Source organism: Salarias fasciatus, chromosome 13 (genome assembly GCF_902148845.1).
Source record: "Salarias fasciatus chromosome 13, fSalaFa1.1, whole genome shotgun sequence".
In the NCBI taxonomy this organism is placed as follows: Eukaryota; Metazoa; Chordata; class Actinopteri; order Blenniiformes; family Blenniidae; genus Salarias; species Salarias fasciatus.
In genome coordinates, this window is record NC_043757.1 from 14,216,964 (window position 1) to 14,236,011 (window position 19,048).

Consider the following 19,048-nt stretch of genomic DNA (forward strand, 5'->3'; position numbering starts at 1 on the left):
ACATGTCAAAACAATACATGCAGAGATAAATAAATGGGATCAACTCTCAACCTTTTCTTTTGAATGGACTACAATTTAAGAAAAAAGGCTCAAAGGAACCTTTTAATGTACCACATGTTGAACTGCAGTTTTTGTGAGAAAAAATGTGAGAAAACATCAGTATTCATATTTCATCTTTATTTCTATAGGTTGAAAAAAACAATATTAATGTAGATTGTTCAGAGAGTGGTGCACAAAACACACAAGCTGTCCCCTGTGAATGATGCATGCAGCCTAGGCTCGTCTGTAACAATATGCATCACCAGGGTGGATCAATAGCGTAGCCGCTGCAGCCTTCCTGGGCCAAATTCTCACAAATTACAACTGCTCCTGCACCTTGAGCAATCACAGTCATACGGAATTAGAAAGTAAATTAGTACATTTCCTCAAGTGCTAAAGTTCAGCACAGCTTTCAATTTAAAATATTTCAAATGATGGGAAAATAAAGAGCAAATGACATGATAGAGTTTAGAGTTTGTTTGTTTTTTTTTTTTTCTGTACAGCGGTACATGCAGAGATCTGAGATGCATTTAATGGTCAGTAAGAAATCGGGTTTCATCGTCAGTGTGCTGAGTGCTAAAGACAGGGGTAATGGTTATGGCCAAACAGTTGAGAAAAAGCAGCTTTGAAATTGTTTGTGCGATGAACCTGGACAGAACAATTGAGCCGGCAGTGGTGGGGAGTGACAACCTTGAAGCAGCAGCGGCGTGTTGGAGAATGAAGCAGTTTGTTCTGTCTCAGCTTGCAGCTGAAGAATCTGCAGCTGATGTTTCTGTGCCAGATACCACCGAGCCCCTTGGAGGTTTTGTGGAGTCCATGTCTCTTCGGTCTGAGCTGTTCTGACAGCACGCACCGTGGGATATCAGGTAGGGGGGAAAGGCAATGTTTTGGCTTAGCGCGTGTAGTTTATCATCTTGTACAATATGATACACATATTAAAGTTCCCACAGCATGAATGAGATCCAATCTTTTAAAACTTGGCAGTGATAATAATATTCTTCACAATGGGTAAATTCTGCGGCTGCACAGTGGGCAGAGTGGTGGGCGAAAGGGCGGGCTTCCTCCAGGGTGGGACATAACATGAGGAAAAATACCAAATCTGGGCACTGAGAGGATGCCTTTCTTAGCCATGTTTTTTTTTTTCCTCCAGTTTTTAAGAAAACCACTGTAAGACAAAGATGTGAAAGTAAAACTAATAATTATTGTATTAAACAACAAAACAACAACAAAATGTGTTGTAAGTAATAGAAATCAATGAAGAATGAAATAAACTGCAGACTATATAGAGTGATTTAAAATTAAAATGCATTCTTGCAATATTATTCCATTGCTGTTGTGGAAAAAAGCCCTCCCCTAATCAGTTCCCAGCAAGCAGCTGAGGATGCATTTGAGATGATGAAATTGAATTGAGTGTTATCAGGAAAAGGTGAAGTGAAGTTTGAAATGCCCTCATTAATACCAAATCCACTGTGACTGACTTTGGGGACGTTTATATGAAAAATAATGGCACTGGTGGAGGCCAGGGCAAGCAATGTTTCCCACAGTTCCCTGCAGTACACACTTTGTATACTTGTTTTATCATCTCACTGAAACATTCTGCCCATGATAAATTCTGAGTCAACTGGCAACCACTGCCAACACACCAGAAATTACCATTCACATAAAGTTTTAATTTTGATAGGAAATTAGACATATTGCTGTTTTTGTCATTTCGGTAATCTTTTGAAGATAGAGCAAAAACATCCCAGGTTCAAGTCCAGCCTTCGGGGCCCGACTGTGCAGTGTTTGCATATTCTTCCTGTGCATGCGGGTACTTTGTAGGTCCTGCAGCTCCCTCCAACAGTCGACGAATGTGCTTTTGAAGTAAACAGTGACTCCACAATTGCCTCTAGGTGTAAATGTGAGTATGTGCGAGCGCATTTTTCAGTGTTTGCTCTGTGATGGACTGCTGACCTCTCCGCGGCTTACCCTGCCTTCACCGGTCAGCTGCGATCACGCCGAGTCCTTTTCAACCCTACCAAAGCCTGACACGCATAAAAACATGCACCCATGTGATATTGCATGCACATGTATGAAAGCTGATTTATGGCACGCACTAAGAATTCCCTCTGATAGATGCACAGAAGAACACACACTATCGCTCAAGCACCCAAAGCTTCATGGATAGTAGAATATCAGGTGTGTGTACCACAACGTGCAAAATATTATTAAAATAATTTAAAATACTTAGTACCCTCATCGTGTCTTGGAAAGGAACAGTTTCTTTACATTCATACGTTCATCACCATAGACCACAAAGACAACTGAGCTAAATATACGACACATTTCACCTGTCAGACCGGGCTGAGCAGGACGTGGCTGAAGAGATAATCTTGACAACTCGAGAATGAAAACAGCTGAGCTTTAACTTGCCGTGACATACGAAAGCATCCACAATGAACCTCCAGCCTGTCTGTCAGTCTGTGATCTAATCACTACCTGGTGTTTTCACTGACATTAATCTTCAGTGTGCGACTGCCGTCAAATATGAAGCCAGGCAAGAAGAATTCTCCCTGGTAACGGTTTAATTACTCTGCAGCAGGGTAGCAGCTACAAGCTCGAATGAGCTTTGTTAAACTGCTGAAATAAACACATTCATGGCGTTACATTTTTCTCTGTCGTCTCTGAAAGAAAGACTGACTGACCGTCACAGATTGCCAGACATAAGAAATCACACATGAACAGTTTTCAGACATGACTAGTATTGAAGAGGCTTCTTTAAACATTATTATTTTCCATTCTTCTGCCATTCCAGAAGTATGTATGTGGATTTTTAACACTATATCCCTACACATTGTGTCAAGTCTGTCATATTTACAAATCTTGCATTTCTTGCGGTTTGCAGGTGTCATCGGAACGCTGGTTAATTATCACTTTGTGAAAGTGCAGTGTTACCAAGATGTTTCAGATAGTGACACTGCAGTCTGGCGAGGTGCTGACTGTGCAATTAGGTCAGTGAAGCCGTTGTTGGACCACAGCTCGATCCCTCTGGACTGCAGCTTTGCTTGCTTTGCAGAGCTGACAGGACAGCGTTTATTGTCCAGAAGTGTGGTTTTGAGCTTCTGCATGAAACCTGGAAGTTTTTGGGGTTTTTTTAACTGTGTGTTGATCGTAAAGAACATTCTTCTATTGTGGAGCTCAGAGGGTGTCGGGTTTTTCTTGATTTGAAGCTTCACTGGTTTCCCTTGCTATCTAAACAGAACTCAAACCACAAATGGGACAACAGATACATGTGATTAACAGCAGGAGGGATGGAAAACAAGTTGTACTCTATTTTCAGAAAAAAGACTTTTTTGAGAATTCATATATTGCATCTTCATAGAATAATCCAACCTAATCAACCATTGTCTGATACCGGGTTTGAATATATAGATCAGGCCTTGCCTGGGAAGCGGCGCATTTTTCTCGAAACATGTTTTTTTTCCTTTTTATTTGAGAAAACAGAAAGAAATAATGGAAGGATAAACCTATCGACACACATTTTTGAAGGAAATGAACCTGCAATGAAAAAGTTCAGCCTGCTGCAGACTTTATATGATGATCGAGTAACGTGAAGTACATCAGGAAATCCAGCATTCAACCACAAATTACAACTTGGTTTTGGACAAAGTACAAACAGCATGTGTGCAATAGGTTGTTTTCTCATTACCGATGCAGTTTGGTGGATCTGAATACAGTAATAAAACAGAAGTGATTGTTTTATTTGGGGTGTTCGGCAGAAGGACATCAAGATGTAAAGATAATTTTTTGTCACTTATTTCTGTTTGTTGATTTGATTTTCCTCAACTTGTAAAAAAAAACAATGACTCAAAAATATGCCATTTGAATGTGAGCAGTGCTGAATGAAGACAAACCGTTGCAACATTTGGACAGTGCATGAGGCAGGAGTACATAATTACATCTTAGCCGGGCATCTTTTCCCATAGAACTGATTCAAGCGGCATTTTTTTTTAAATAGATTTGAAATCAATCTAATAGAGTGAAGACTTCCTGAACAAGGCTTAATTACTTTCCCAACATTGACCTGAGGAAACTGCAAATTGATTTGTATGGAGAAGTTCATCGGATTCGGGCTCTGTCTGTGTTCCAGAGATACCAGAGATAGTTTAGTGCTCCTCTGCCCTCCTGACATCCTCGATAAGCTCAACTTTCTCCAGGAAAGCTGCAAAAAGTTTCTACGCTACAATAAAATGATGGATATTTTGATTAAGATTTGAATAAATTTGTTTTGTATGAATCAACAGAAGCTATTAAGAGAAAGGAAATTAAAATAGAAATAAAAATAGCCGGGGCAACACTCAGTGATGGCATGATTTACAGACATGTGAACAATGACTGTGTTGTACCTGGCGCTATATAAATAAAGCTGAATTGAACTGATCTGTGCACAAACGACAGCGACAGACTGCAGAAGATGAGAGCACTGGGGATGATGGACTTGACATGATGGCGACTTCTCAAGGAAGGTGAGAGCTCTTACAGTGGAAGGTCAGCACGACCAGCCACTACAAACGATCAGACGCAGGGAACAGACGTTCAACAACCTTCACCACCACTGACGAGGATGAGAATATCGTGAGCTGTCAATATCAAATAAAATATTGCTCTTTCATAAATAAAATGGGACTATTATGCTACAACTGGATAGGCGACCTATCTCGAGCATTGTCTGGAATGTCTTTTTTCACTCTCGAGACGGGGTACTCAATGGCAGCTGAGACACTCAATGAAGTGACACCACTCGCATCCTTGAAGGATCGGGGATGGTAGAGTGTCTCGCTCAAGTGAAGAATCAGAAGGATCTTGGCTGAAAGCTGCGGCGTGCTGGTAAAACACTTCGACAAGGGAGTGACCGAGCTCACTTGATGAGAAGGAATGTAAAATACTTGATTCTACAACTCAAAAAGCACAATCCAAGAATAACAATTAGGATTTTAAGGCTCTAAGGTTGACATGTCCAACTATTGTACGCATTCATTCTCATTGAAATCATTCAAGTGCTGTGATTTATGCTAACTAGATGTTAGCAGCAGACCATTCAAGTCGAGCAAATGTGGTAGAGCCTCCTTGAGACTATGAACATGAATGAGCTTAAATTGCCCGTGACTCTGTCAGTAGTTCACCTCTTCTGCTTTCTTTTGAGCTGCAGGTTCTGAGATGCTTTAATCAGCTGTGTAGCTGTCACAACCAGGCTGTAGTTAATTCTGGATGACCTTTCTGCCACAAAAACGGAAATTAAATTTTCTTGCATTCCAATGTATTGTATATATTCTATATTCTATAATGAGTTACAACCTGGATAAAAAAAAAAACTGGCAAATATTAAGAAAATGACACTTGACTGCAGCAGTGCATTCTTTCGGTTCTCCTCAAGCAGATGTGTGTTGTTGCTTAGCTGCCTGATGGAGAAGCCTCATTACACAGTGTTTCAGCACTGACATTGCATAAGTCAGAATACCGGCGAGCACTGTGTCATGCAGTGATTTATGGTCACTGTTCTTCACTGTACCCTCGGGTGCTTTACTCTCCTGAAAACTTCGGATTTTGATGACTAAATCAAAATAAACAGACACTGTGCGGTGACTTTCTATTCCCTGGTTTGAGCGATTTTCAGTGCAGAAAGAGAGAATTTGTGAGCAGGTAAAACAAAAGCCGGTGCCCACACTAAATGGCACCATTTACAGGCTGACAGCTAAAATACAATACTGAATACAACACACACAAACAAGCCACATGAATCATTTGAGAATGTTGCAAATTTTCATCAGTAGTTTGAAAAAAAAAAAAAAAAAAAAAAAAAAAACAAAACCCTAGCATTCAGAAGAAGTGCAGTACATTTCCATTACTCATGAGTGGGTGTCTTACCTTTGGGTACTGTTGGACGGGAATGAGAACTCTTTCAGAGAGCTTGATGTTTTTATTGCTGATAATGTCTAGATATTTCTTCGTGTCGCCATCTTTCTTTAAATCATCGCCTTCGTACTTTTCGATCTCTGCAGAAAAACCAAAAGAAAAGACAGCATAATTAGATCACAGAGAAAACACCAGGCGACGTTTAGGACTGCTCTGAGCGGGCCGCCGCTCAGCGACCGAGCGGTGTGGAAAGCATTCAAACCATCACACCAGAAATATTCTGCTGACCCGTTGATGTCTCAGCAGTAAATATTCTCACATTGCACACTTAATGATATGAAATAATCCTGCTGACTCCCAATTTGTCCTTTTACAGCAGGCCCTGTAATCTCATGATTTCTGGTAGCTCCAATCAAAATAACAACAGAGGCAAACAGTCACACTGGGTTCCGTGTGATTTACTTCACTACAAACTGAGCTCTTGCGGGCTGTCAGCAGTCTGTGATCCCCACGCGGGCTTAAGCAGATGTCAGATTAAACATATAAAGCATTTGATATCATCGAGCAGAAGCCATTTGGGGCGGTTTAAGATTAGATCTGTGAACTCTCATATTAAGATCCTATTTGCAGATCATTGGTTCCAATCAAACCGCAATATTTCTGCTAATAATTTTCAAGCTGGGGAAATTGTGCAAATTGGACCAGTAGTTATCTTGCGAGTCCCCAGCCTGAGCGCAATAAAATGAGCTATGACAGGTGGATAATGGCTGTCCAGTTCAGTGTACTGTATCTGTTTAACAGGAGCAGCCACTAAATATTCTGAGCAGGATTTTTTTTTTATCTCCTCAGCAGTGATCAGGCTGAAAGTCTCAGTTTATTGAAGGACTTAAAGGATCATCCACTAATAATCATAAGTGTATCCCAACAGGATCACTACCTGACTGTGGTACCGTTTAGACTGGAGGTTGTGTGTTGGGCTAAAAACCTGCTACAGTGAAACCACAACTAGTGACAACAGTACTACCATGGGGAAGCAGAGGTACGGGTGTGAAGATTGGGCAGTGGACCATAAGGGCAACGCTCAAAGGTTCCAAGTGATCCCACTGATAAAAGAGATGCAGAGATGTGGTATCAGCATTGGAGGGGTGAGAGGAAGAAACCCACAGGGGAAGCATTAGAGAGCAACACCCCGAAACACCTGCAGACACATGAGAGTGTCAGAGGTGGAGGAGAGGGGACCAACATGGCCTGAGGCAAAAGATCGTGTTCACAACAAGACGAGTTTGGAGAGAGGACCCCTGTCGCATCAGGGATGAAGAGGAAGTCATGTATTCCCTGGACAGTCACCGATGGACCGGAAAATGACAGAAGACGTGTCAACATCACTACTGTTATACTAAAAGTCAGAAGCATATTTAGAAAAGTGCATTTATTCTTTCCTGAGCTGTCAACAGTCGAAGGCTGCAGCTGAGAGGTTAACATGAGAGCGCGTTCCACCAGAGAGATATGATGCCTGAAATTTGACATAATAGTCTTTGCATCATTTTTGCAAATGGAGTGACTTAGCAGCTCAGGATGCCGGCTGACAACAGGGGTAAGGCAATTTCCCATAAGTTGCTGAATCCACTGTAAAATCTTTATAAAATAGCTTCAGGATTTGACTTTTACACAAGAATTGCACCATCTTGATCCCGGTAATTAAAGTCGTTATTTCTTGTACCAGCCATTGCATTACATTTTATAGGGTGTAAGGGTTACAGTTTCTTGAATTAAGGTCATTTTCTTCATCTATAGTTTGTCCAATCACATAAAAGAGAAATGCCAAGCACTTAAAATTAGTAATTTTTTTTTTCTGGAACTGGACGCTCTTTATGTCTAGTTGTTAAAATTGAACTATCTATCGATTCTTTTTATGATTTTCAGGGTCATGGGTCACTGGAGCAATCCAAGCTTATGATACATGATGGTATTGTACACCAGAACACCACAGGGCGAAAACAGAAGAGGAGACAATCACAAAGACACATTCCCATCAATAAGCAAGCGAATCACTAAATGACCCCGAAAGCATGTTTCTGTATTGCTGAACAAACCTGGAGTACCTTGAGGGAATCCACAGACAGAGAGGTCACACGAACTTACTGTATTCTCCCTACTGTAAGTCACACCTTTTTTAGCTGATTTGCTGCTTATGTGACTTTTATTAAGAAGTAACTTGACAATGACAATGAAAACCTGCTACAATACCAATGGATATCCTCCATTACAGCCATGTGTGACTGATAGCATGAGCAGAATGTTCCGGAAACAAAAAACTACAAAGCAGAATTTACAAGTACTGTAAATATGCAGCAGAAATCCACAGATAGTTCTGGAACTGCAGCTGTTGGGCAAAGATTATAGGTGATGCAGCTATGTCTGTCCATGGAAAAACAATTGTGTCTTTTTTCCTCGAGGTAATGTATTTCTGGAAAGATGTGACTTATGGTGCAGTTATTACAGTGACTGGCCTCAAACAGGGATTCTTGCCACTGTGAAGCAACAGTGCTAACCACTACCCCACCATGCAGTCCAAAATGGGATCATGTTTGTCTTTATCTGCTTTCGTAATTATTTAGCCAACTCTCCCCAAAAAAATGTTAAACTGTCTCAGCGGGAAATTCATTAAGCTATGAAAACTAAAGATGTAAGAAAAATCACCATTACACTAAGTTTCTCACAGAGGTGATTACTCTTCAAGCGATGTCACCGGGGCCACAAAAGCAATCCCCCAAACAGATCAAAAAAACCTACGATAATGTCAAATCCACATAGAACGTTCTATTTTCACTTTCACTGTTCATGCGCTCCTTCAGTGAAGCTGTAATTGGAAAACCAGTTCTCACACAGACCAACATCACCTGTCACTGGGGACCAACTGTGCCTTGAAATCTCGCAGGTAAACACACTGTAAGGCCCCTCCAGCTTTTAGTCCCATCAACACAGCTGATTCGCACCTCCTTATGTGACACTTTACACATGACAAGTGTTCCCAGATTGCAGGAACTCACAAACTCAGATTTTTAAAAATAGCTTTTTGCCCGAAGAGATGAAATAAATACAACCTGTGGTGTTGCAAGCACATGCATATTTAAAACTGCTTTACATCCACAAGATGGAATCTGTACAGTGACAGAAACAGAAAAACCACATAGGGAGGGGACAATTGATATTTATTTACCATGCTTTTATTTACACTGCAGGACTCGTCAAACTCCAAGAGTTAGTCCAGCACTGTGCTTCAGATAGAAATACTAAATGATTGTGCACCAAATAGATTTAGATTCAGTGCACATACCTTTGGTGAGGAGTGAGCTGTACCTACTTGTGATAACTTGACTTTTTTTCTCCATCATCAGGATGAAAAATGTGGATTATGGCTAAACGCTGCTGATGTTCCCTTCCATTTTAGTAGCATTTGTGTGGCTTTAAAGCATGCTAACTAATCAAATATTATCTTTCAAATATCAATGTTTGTCCACCTTTAATTACACCCCGATTGGAAAAAAGCATTTTGAAAAAAAAACACTGACAAAACTGTTGATGAGAGTGTTTTCCTGAGGAGGAAAAAAGATTTTGTCCTTTAACAAATTATCCAAAACAACATGTGTTGCTGCTCAAGTGAGAAAACAATCTGGAGAAGTAGAATGATGTTGCTACTTAGCTATAGGTTGATGACTGCATCAACATCTTTTAGTCATTTAGGAGGATTCCTGCCAAGTGTGATTGCTTATAGCATGAAATAAAGCTCATTTAACATTTCCAGCTCTGGAATTCGACAAAGATGGTTTTCAAAAAGATTTTAAAGTCAAAATAGTGAAGTTTTGGGTTATATTTTATTTCAACAAAACAACAGTGTTTTTTTGTTTGCAGTTTCTCTGTCTCTGTAAAGATGAAACACTTTAACGGCGCTTAGAACCGAGCACTTTATTCCAGTCTCCAGCCTGCCAGTGAACTGAGCAGGCGACTGTGTGACAAAAAGAGAACGCCAGAGATTGACGGGGGGAGGGAAAAAGACAGAAAAACGAGGAAGATGAGCTTACAATGTATAAATCTGGGGGGGGGGGGAAAAGCCCACACTGGTATCATGTTTGTCAAATACGCGGTCGGAAGCATCAGCAGCCTAAAGATCAGAGAAGCGAGGATGTGCTTTGAAGGTCACTGGCTTCAGTCCTCACGCTGGATGGAAAAAAAAAAAATCTCATTTGGGAAACTGAAGGAGTAAAACACTCAGCGACTATTCTGGTGCTCTTGATCCCTTCTGTTGCGCTGCCCAAACCGCTTCAGCGGAGTCGCTCAGCGGCCAAGGCTGAGAAAAAATAAATAAATAAAAAAGCACGGTTTAACCGGGCAGCTACCAGATAAATGTGTGCAACTGTATGAGTTAGGAGACGAGGTTTTTGCTGAAAAAGAGAAAAAGCGCTCTATCAGCTTGCCATGGCTTAAGGTTAAATACATCTGCTTTGGTTTCCACACAGCAACAGAGAGCAACAACGGAGGCTGGGGAACAGTTTGAGGCTCATTCATCCTGAACGCCATAAAAATGCCAATAAATGCAAGTTTCGTGATCATTGCTAGCTTTCATTTAAAAAAAAATTGTCTAATTTGGTGGAAATTGGACCACTGGAACTCAAAACTTTATTTCTCTGCAAATAATGGATACATTTGTATATTAATCTTTTTATACAAATATTCAATGATTGTGCAGCACCATTTAGACCATAACATGGAATTCAAATGGCTCCAGAAGGGATAAACTAATATCTCCGTTTAATCTAGACATATATTTTTGTGTGCACATTCAAAGCACACCTGTGCAGATTATACAGTTCCAGTCACCTTACCCCAATATTAACTATCACAACTAATTTATCATTAGTCCAGATCCTGACCTGAACCCTGTTTTCATCTTCTAAAAATCTAAACATTGTGTATTAATTGGTAAATCCACTGAAAAAACACAATAAAAAGGAGAAAACTGGATACACAGAGGAGAGGAAAGATATATAATGCTACTGGATACGCAACGTTTGATTAAAAATGCTAAAAGGAACAGAAATGACCTACATTGCCGGAGCTCCTTCGAGAAGCCCGAGCAGAGTTTAATATCACAGGAACGAGATGGGAGAGGCGTCGTTTGCGGGAGATAATATGTTTACTGCTTGGGTGTTTATCCTCACAATGTAGCTTTTATAGGATTCCTCCTGTTGTTTGCCATACAGCCTTTGCCACTAAACCATGCAGTTCGTTCTTCTGTTGAGTAGCAGCCCATCGCAAAATGTGTGCGTTTGCAAGTGTAAGGTAAATTCAGTGAGATGAAATTGTCGCTTATGTCGGAGCTGGAGGTTTTTTTTTTTTTTTTTTTTTTTTCTTTTTCTGCTGGGTCAACAGGGAAACATGAATCCAGAGAAAACAGCCTCACGGTGATGAAATGAGTCGCCCTAATGAGTCCAATCCAAATTAATTCCACCCGACATAGGTTTGATTAATCTCCACTCTTCTGCACTGTCATGCCACACAGGGATCTGATGAGCTAAAGCAGAGCGTTATCGCGCCCATCGGAGCAAACTCAGGACATCCCGGAATGTGACATGTGCTTTGTGTAGACAAATAATGCACGCAGTAAGCATCCTCCTCTTTTTCACTCTACTTGCCGTTTATTTTGCAAAGCTGGCTGAAAGACTGGGAACCTTGAATAACCTCCAAACTGATGGACGAGCATTTCAGAGAATGTGCAGCTGGAAAGAAAACCTATTTGAACGCCGCTTCTTCTGCAAGGTTCGCATGCCTCGAGTTGTAGTTTGGTTCGAGCTGTTTTTGCAAGTTATAGCCCAAGAGCACTTCTCTGGTCGAAGCTTTTGAAAGAGATCAATAAAATCCACAGAAACAGTCAACTGGTATAAGTTTAAACAGCCACTACATTCTTGGTTGATAATAAATTTCTCATAAAACTTTGATTTACATACTGTTGAACCACGAGCTGCGCTGAGTGATTATGACATTTTTTTTTGTGCTGTGCTGCACTGCGGGCCGTTACGCCAACTTCAGTCAAAGGCCAAAAAACAAAGGCTTTGTGGAGTGCTCCCATTAGCAGTCGGCTAAATTATTCACTGATTTCTTCTCGCTGCTCAATACTATGTCTTCAATAATGACTTCACAATGGGTGTGAAAATGAATCAGCGTAATTACTCTCCAATAACTGATTGCCAGTTCACATCCAAACACAGAGAGAGGTAGCTATAGCGGTCCGCCTGGCAGAGTGGACCTGGAGTGGGGGGAGCGAACAATGAGACATGCAATTAGCTTTAGCCCTTTGTTTTTTTTTTCTCCCCCCCCACTCTGGACTGATGAATATAAAAGCGTGGGTCTGGAATTATGCTCCCCTGTTTGGCCTCATGCTGTTTATGTGTTTTTAACTGGGCAGCACTGAGGCAAAAAGCGTTTGACGGAGTGCTAAAGTATGACGTCTCCAATGTAATTATAATGTCATTCTGAAATTCTCTGCTGAAAGGGAATGAAGAGCTAATCGCTAATCATACAAATTACATATTAAAAGCAGAAAGAGCGGTTGGGTATTCAGCTATTTTTCACAAGTACTTTACGACGTCGTTCGTGTGTGCTCTTAGTCCTGCGGCCCTGGAGCTGATATATCTACCGAATCAATAGCAGAAATGCGTGAAATCAAACAAATGAAAAGTGTGGAGCATCACTTGCTCATAGTTGTTTGTGTTGTTTCAGCTTCTCCCGTCGAATGCAAAACAACCGCAGCAGTGCTTTTTGTTCAAATGTCTACAATACTACCGGTAATGTGTTTTTCAATGGGCTGTGTGTCAAATACACTGTTGTTTAGTGCTGGTTGGTGTGTGACATTCATGTCCTGCAAACCACAACTGTGTGTTAATTACATTAAGAACTGACAGATTATGTGGTTGACAATTTGATTTATCTACTTATGAATTCAGGGAGAGTTGCTGCAAGTATTAATAAAATAACTTGTCTTTGAGCTGCTGTAGCTGTACCAGTACAGTGTGAGGAAGCTTAAAACTCTGACTGTTCATTACATCTTGAAAACTCCAAAACAACCATGAAAGACAAAATGGAGCTTTCTGCTAGTTGTTCCTGAGGATGGTCCAATCATAGACTAGATATTCACCAGTACATTGACCAGGAGTAACATCTATCATCAGATCTGCCAGACATTGAAGAGATTGAAGATGTCCCAACATACTGATAGTGTGTCAAAGTACCCCCCCAACCCACACCAAAAAAAAGTATCAAAATTTTGCTTAAAATGCATTTTACGTTTTGCATCACAACATGTTTTATGCATTTGCAATTTTGCCATTATAGTATTTACTTTTGATTAGAATTACTGGTTCAGGGTCACTTCAAATTTGCGTCCTCAGACTTATTTGAAATTGCTAAGTAGATTCACACATTTATTAAAACTAAACATCAAAAGCTGTGATAGTACTGTATTTATTATAAAATTGGCCCATTTTGGAAATTGTGTTTTAAAAATCCCTTGGTTCTTCTTTATTCGTATACTTCCCAGCTACATATCAGCGTCCAGCGTTACTAATATCTAGAGTTTGAGTACCGCAGCTATGCCTCATTCACTCCTTTCTGTTGCTTGAAATGCTCGTGACCTTGGAATTTAATCGTATTCGACCCGTGCACTTATTGTAAGTCACTCTCGATAAGAGCGTCGGCTAAATGCTGAAAATGTAATTCAACGTCTCACTTTCCTGAAATGTAATTTTTGTGTCCTTTTGATAGGTCACACCACACGGGGTGCTGTTTATCTGTCACTGCGAGCTGGGTCACTGCTGGAAACTGAGCAGGGTGTAGTCGGTGGATACGCTGAGAATCTGACGAGGAATACGCACAGAGAGGGAGGGATAAATGAGTGATAATCAGATTGTACTTTAGAGACACAAAGATATTCTGAAGCAGAGCATCATTTGAATAAGCTCTAATAAAATGAAAGATATACACCAAAGCGCAAATACTCCTAAATCCTTTAGATGTTTAAATTTCTCGTAAATTATACAATATCCTAACTGAGGTGTCTATCCAGAGCGAAACTCTGCAGCATGACAGTGAGCACTAACATGCAGCAAGAATCATAAAAACTATCTTCAGCCAGTAGAACTCCTGAACAGACACTGAGGCATTGGGAGACACTGAGATTACATAAATCCACAGAAAGCTATTGTAGATTCACAAAGATATCTGCAATAATTCAAAGACCTTGAAATCTTTGCTCTGCACATGAGCTCCAAGAAGAATGGATGCTTTTTTTCCCCAATCAAATGAGTGGTCTCACCAAATATTGCTCTCATTCTCTGTTCCCTGCCCTTTGTATTATTCAATAATTAAAATTAATGTGTGCCGATTTGAAGGGCCTAGGTTGTACGGTGGTGATTTCACTTGCCCCACTGCATTCGAAGGGCGTTTCTCAATACCAGGGAGGCTCTAGGGTCAAATCCTGCTCAGGACATGAGGGAAAAGGAGATTACATCTTGCATTAAGCACTTATGGAAGTACATAAAAATTTGGCAAGGCAAAATGTTGCCTCAGGCCTTTAGTGGGTTGAAGTACCAACAATCTTGTGCCGACATACAAAGGCATGGATTTAATAAGCAGGCAGCACCCACAATTCTTGAACAGGTTAACAATGACCAGCTTAGAGAGGGAGAACCTGCATATTCAGTAATCTGCCTCAGTGGTTTGTGCTCCGACTGAAAAAGTTGGAAGCCTCTGATGGAAACAACTTTATTGAAAAGGATGTACATACTGTGTAGTCTTTGTTTTCCCTCATCTCGACGAGCTGATGGACCATTGTTATTTTATCTTTAATAAAATAAAAGTTGACTTTATTTCATTCTCGATTCTTTGTTTTTCCCTGAATGGAAAAAAAAAAATTGTATTGAAACTTTCCACATTCAAGCATGTACTTAGATACATCCTTTATTTCGAGGAATTCATCGAAAGTAGGTATTTATTCAGTCATTATTTCTTGTGACAGCCACTCAAGTTTAGCAACTCACTTTCTACTCATTGATCTCCATTATAATCAGACTAAAACTGAAGCATTGTCCGATTAAATTTAATTAAAGGGAAAAATTCTGTGCATAAAAAAAAACAAAAAAAAGACAAAGGGAAGCCTGCTTTTACCGAGCTTTTCATGGAGCAAAATAAAGTTGGGAAATTTTACACAACACTCCCTTCACATACACACAGTGCATTCAAGCAGAAACAGTTTAAAACGGTTATTACCTCCTCGTTACTTCATCTTTTTCAAAGGACATTTCCAAAGTGTGTCACCGGAACAAAGTGCAGCTCAAGGCTCAAGTGTTCAAGCACCACTAATAATGGCTATATGCAAGGTGAAAACTAACAGGATGAGTACAAAACTCACAGATGGGCTTGATTAGAAAGTGCTTTGCATGCATTTAATGGCGTTTCACTCCAACAGAACCTCGCTACAGTTAAAAAATATCACTCATTGAAACTTAAAGACATTCAACGCTGAGTGAAAACTGAAAGACACAGCAGACGCAGGGATTTTCTTACACTCTTGTGCTGTTTTATTTTACTAGACATGAGTCATAAAGTTGGTCCTCCTCCATATCTATATTCATCTTTTAATCAGACAAGCCTGAATTCTTCATATTTCACACAGAAAACATGAAGGATGTTTGCATAGCCACAGTGCAGAGCTGCACACATGTGAACAGCTCACATGCACACGAAGATATATAGAAGTAGAAACTGTTTATTTATCTGTATATATAGTGCAAATCGCCACAAGATTTGTTGGTGGCCGAATACACGCAGGCTTTCGCTTTTCCCCCTTCTCTCCTCAGCCAGCGTTGCTCTCCTTATCTGTCAGAGTTGCCTTCAGTCTGCATCCCTGCCTGTTTTCCCTGTCACCATATTAGGAATCCCATTGGTTTTCGGGGGAAAGACGAAGCTACGTGATGTACTAGAGTCTTACAAAGAGAACCAGTGGGATCTATTAAAGGATTGCCTTTCTTGTTCCTGACTTCAGACCACTTTTAAAACTACACAGTTGGTCAGTTAGAGGGGGATCAAAGTGCAGCACATGAGAGAACCCAAGTGTTATGTGTCAATCTAATCATTCATCCACCAGCTTCATGCCCGAATGACACAGACTGACTTTGTGACCAGGACAGTAAGAGCAGCAGGTCCCACGAGAGACAATATCATGCTTTATGCTTTCATTATGTGTTATAAGAGGATATGAGATCCGCCTTCTCCGTTTCTATGTTTCAATTACAAAAACACAAAAAAGCTCAAACTGAGCACTTAAAGAGAAATATCCTTCACCATGCATCACATTAGATCCCAGGACGAGAAGATTTTCACCCTAAACCGTTTTAAATCTTTTCAGAGAAATTATTTAAAGGCAAAGCAATCTCAACACATACAGTAAATAATTCACATCGTAAATATGGAGATGATAACTGAGAACATAGTTAATCCGTGTTATGCAGTTTATTGTGCATGATGTGAATAATTCAGGATTACAGGCTATGCTATTAAGTGATAAATAGCTGCGAATCTATAAATCTGTAACTGTAGTTTATCTTGTCCACTCACAGGCATAATTTTACATTATCTATGAGCATAGAAGGACAAATCAAAATAACAGCCGTGAATGAGGAACGTTATTTCAAATGCAGCCCACGGTGGATTATTCTGAACACTGTCAGAGCTGACGGTGGGAGACTGCATGAAGTGACAGTTCATTATACTGACTGTTCACTACTGTGCATGGTGCATTGAGGATGGAGTGGTGACCTTGTAAACAAGATTCTTTTCATGGAAATAAACACTAATTTAATGCAATACATAACAGCGTTTTATTTTTGGACCCAAGGTTAAGCATTATTGTAGGAGAGTAAACCATAATGCTTTCTTAATTATATGGAGCTGTGAGTAAACTCCACGTGCATTCAGTATTGACACAAAAGTCAGACTTATTTGGATAAAATCAATGTATGAATGGAAAATGTCTGGCAGACAATACAATGACAAATCTATTTTAATGGACTAATAAGTGTTCTAATGGATGCAGGATTTTATTGGTTGAATTGGCTTTGTGAGTCAGCACTGAGTGAGTCTGGCCAAGTGCACAGTGTGACAGATGATCCCATCTGCAGCGCAGTTAGCGACAAGAGCGGGACTGTCAGGTGTCTCATCAACACATTTCAACAGGAAGGCTCGAGGGGGCAGAACAACAGAGCGTGAACACCCCGTCCAGTTACTGCATATTAATCTCACCAGCTCAGAAGCTTCACTTCTTTAAATCGATGATTAGCAGTTAAACTCAAAAGGTATATAAAAAAAAAAAAAACCCACAATAATGCCTTCAGAGACATAATAATAAAATTACTGTAAATATAAGTAACATTAAATTGAATAGTGTCCCAGGGGGAGTTCAGTCTTAAAATGCCTTATAAAGTATTTTACTTGGCACTGTGCAACATTTCAAAATGTTTTTATTTATTGACCCACACCATTTCGCAAAGTTACAGTTTGTGTCTGTCTTAGCGAGCTGATGAAGCCTGAGCACACGTCAGTTAAAAGCAGTCCATTCACACATCACTCAGACTTTTCAGTGCTATTTTGGGGTTCGTACTCCCACCGACTGTGTGCCGTCGCTACAGGTGAACATGCGGTGGAGATGTGTTCTTGGGAAATCCCAAAGTCAGAGCGGCTGAAGGAGCTGAGGTGAGCTCCTGTGTTTACTTTGAGGAGAGAAGTTTCGTATCGGAGTGACAGATTCTCAGCATGTGAATGAGACCGAGGCTGTACCTGCAGGAGGAAGACATACTTTATATGCTGCAGGCTGAACTTCATTATCCTGCCCTGTTGGACATACGTTATGACGAAGCCGAGCTTGTCGGAGACATGCAAAAGTCCCTTTGGTGACCTTGATGATATTTACCATGGGTTTTGAGGGCTGGTGTGTCTGAATGCAATATCTTTGACTGTAGGAATCTATGACTCATGCTAAGAATTTCCTCAGCTGTCTGTGATCTGCAGCTCACTTTTTCTGACGGTTTCCATCTATCTACCTGTCGTCCATACCACTTTGTTAAAATTCAGGGTTGTGGGGGCTGGAGCTGACCCTGAACCCACAAACAGAGAGCAATAGACAGCGACACGCACCTGTTTTTCAATTCAGACACCAACTAACCTGAAATGTAACTCAAAGAGAGACCTTGCAAACTCCACAGAAAAGCTCCCCTGTGGATTTAAACCAAAGACTGTCTTGTTGCAGCTCAAGTTTCCAAAGAAATAATTGCAGCGATTACCATAAAATCCTTTTAAAAGCAAAATTACACCCCCTTACAAAAACACTGACCATATGCAGAATATAACACAGCTGCCAGCCAGACCCCCTGCTGTAGTTGCCAGATGATGAAAAGAACCGCTTCAATCCAATCAATCACACAATTAAAGTGATTAGTCCTGTCAGTGTTTGTGCTCTAAGCAGGAGAGGAGCGCTCCGGGCGCCGGTGCTTGACCTTGGAGGGCACTGGGTTTAATAAAACAGAAAGGAAAAAAGAGAGAGGAGGATGATCCTCTCTGACTTTTCACACTCCTCCGTCTACTTTCTGTGCTCACGGCATTTCTTCGCTGGACGGTAGGAAATCCTGCAAAACTTCTGCACTGGAGCCGATAAGGGACAGAGGATCCACTGGCATCGCGCAACATTCACAGTCAAGGGCAGCGTGTTAACAGAACATAAGCACGCGCGAGGTCAGTGCTTTTCTCTAATTCTCGCCTTCAATGCAAAAGGTGCTCTGTGCTGCACGGAACACGGCGAAGACCGGTGAACACTGATCACAGCGGCTCGGACTTGATAAATACCTGACTTACCTTCTGCCAGGAGGCGCACGGCGTGCGCAAAGGAGGGGTCCAGGCTGTTTTTCTCCGCCACCAGCTCAGGTAAGTACTTATCTGGATGCATTGTGGGCTCAGCGGACCTCCGGAGCCGGCAGGCTGCAGGTGAGACGACAGGAGCGCTGCACGTCTGAAT

At 40.8% G+C, this 19,048-nt stretch overlaps 1 protein-coding gene across 2 annotated transcripts in view; it reads right to left on the reverse strand.

Annotated features, from left to right (window-relative positions):
* Positions 1-19,048, reverse strand: part of khdrbs2 (KH domain containing, RNA binding, signal transduction associated 2) — a 61,592-nt gene extending 42,544 nt beyond the window's left edge. For both annotated transcript variants that reach the window (XM_030106715.1, XM_030106714.1), the window contains exons 1-2: positions 18,889-19,048; positions 5,944-6,071 (exon numbers count right to left, since the gene is read on the reverse strand). In XM_030106715.1, coding sequence (XP_029962575.1) covers positions 5,944-6,071; positions 18,889-18,979 — 219 coding nt within the window. In that variant the 5' untranslated portion in view covers positions 18,980-19,048. The remainder of the gene's footprint in view (positions 1-5,943; positions 6,072-18,888) is intronic.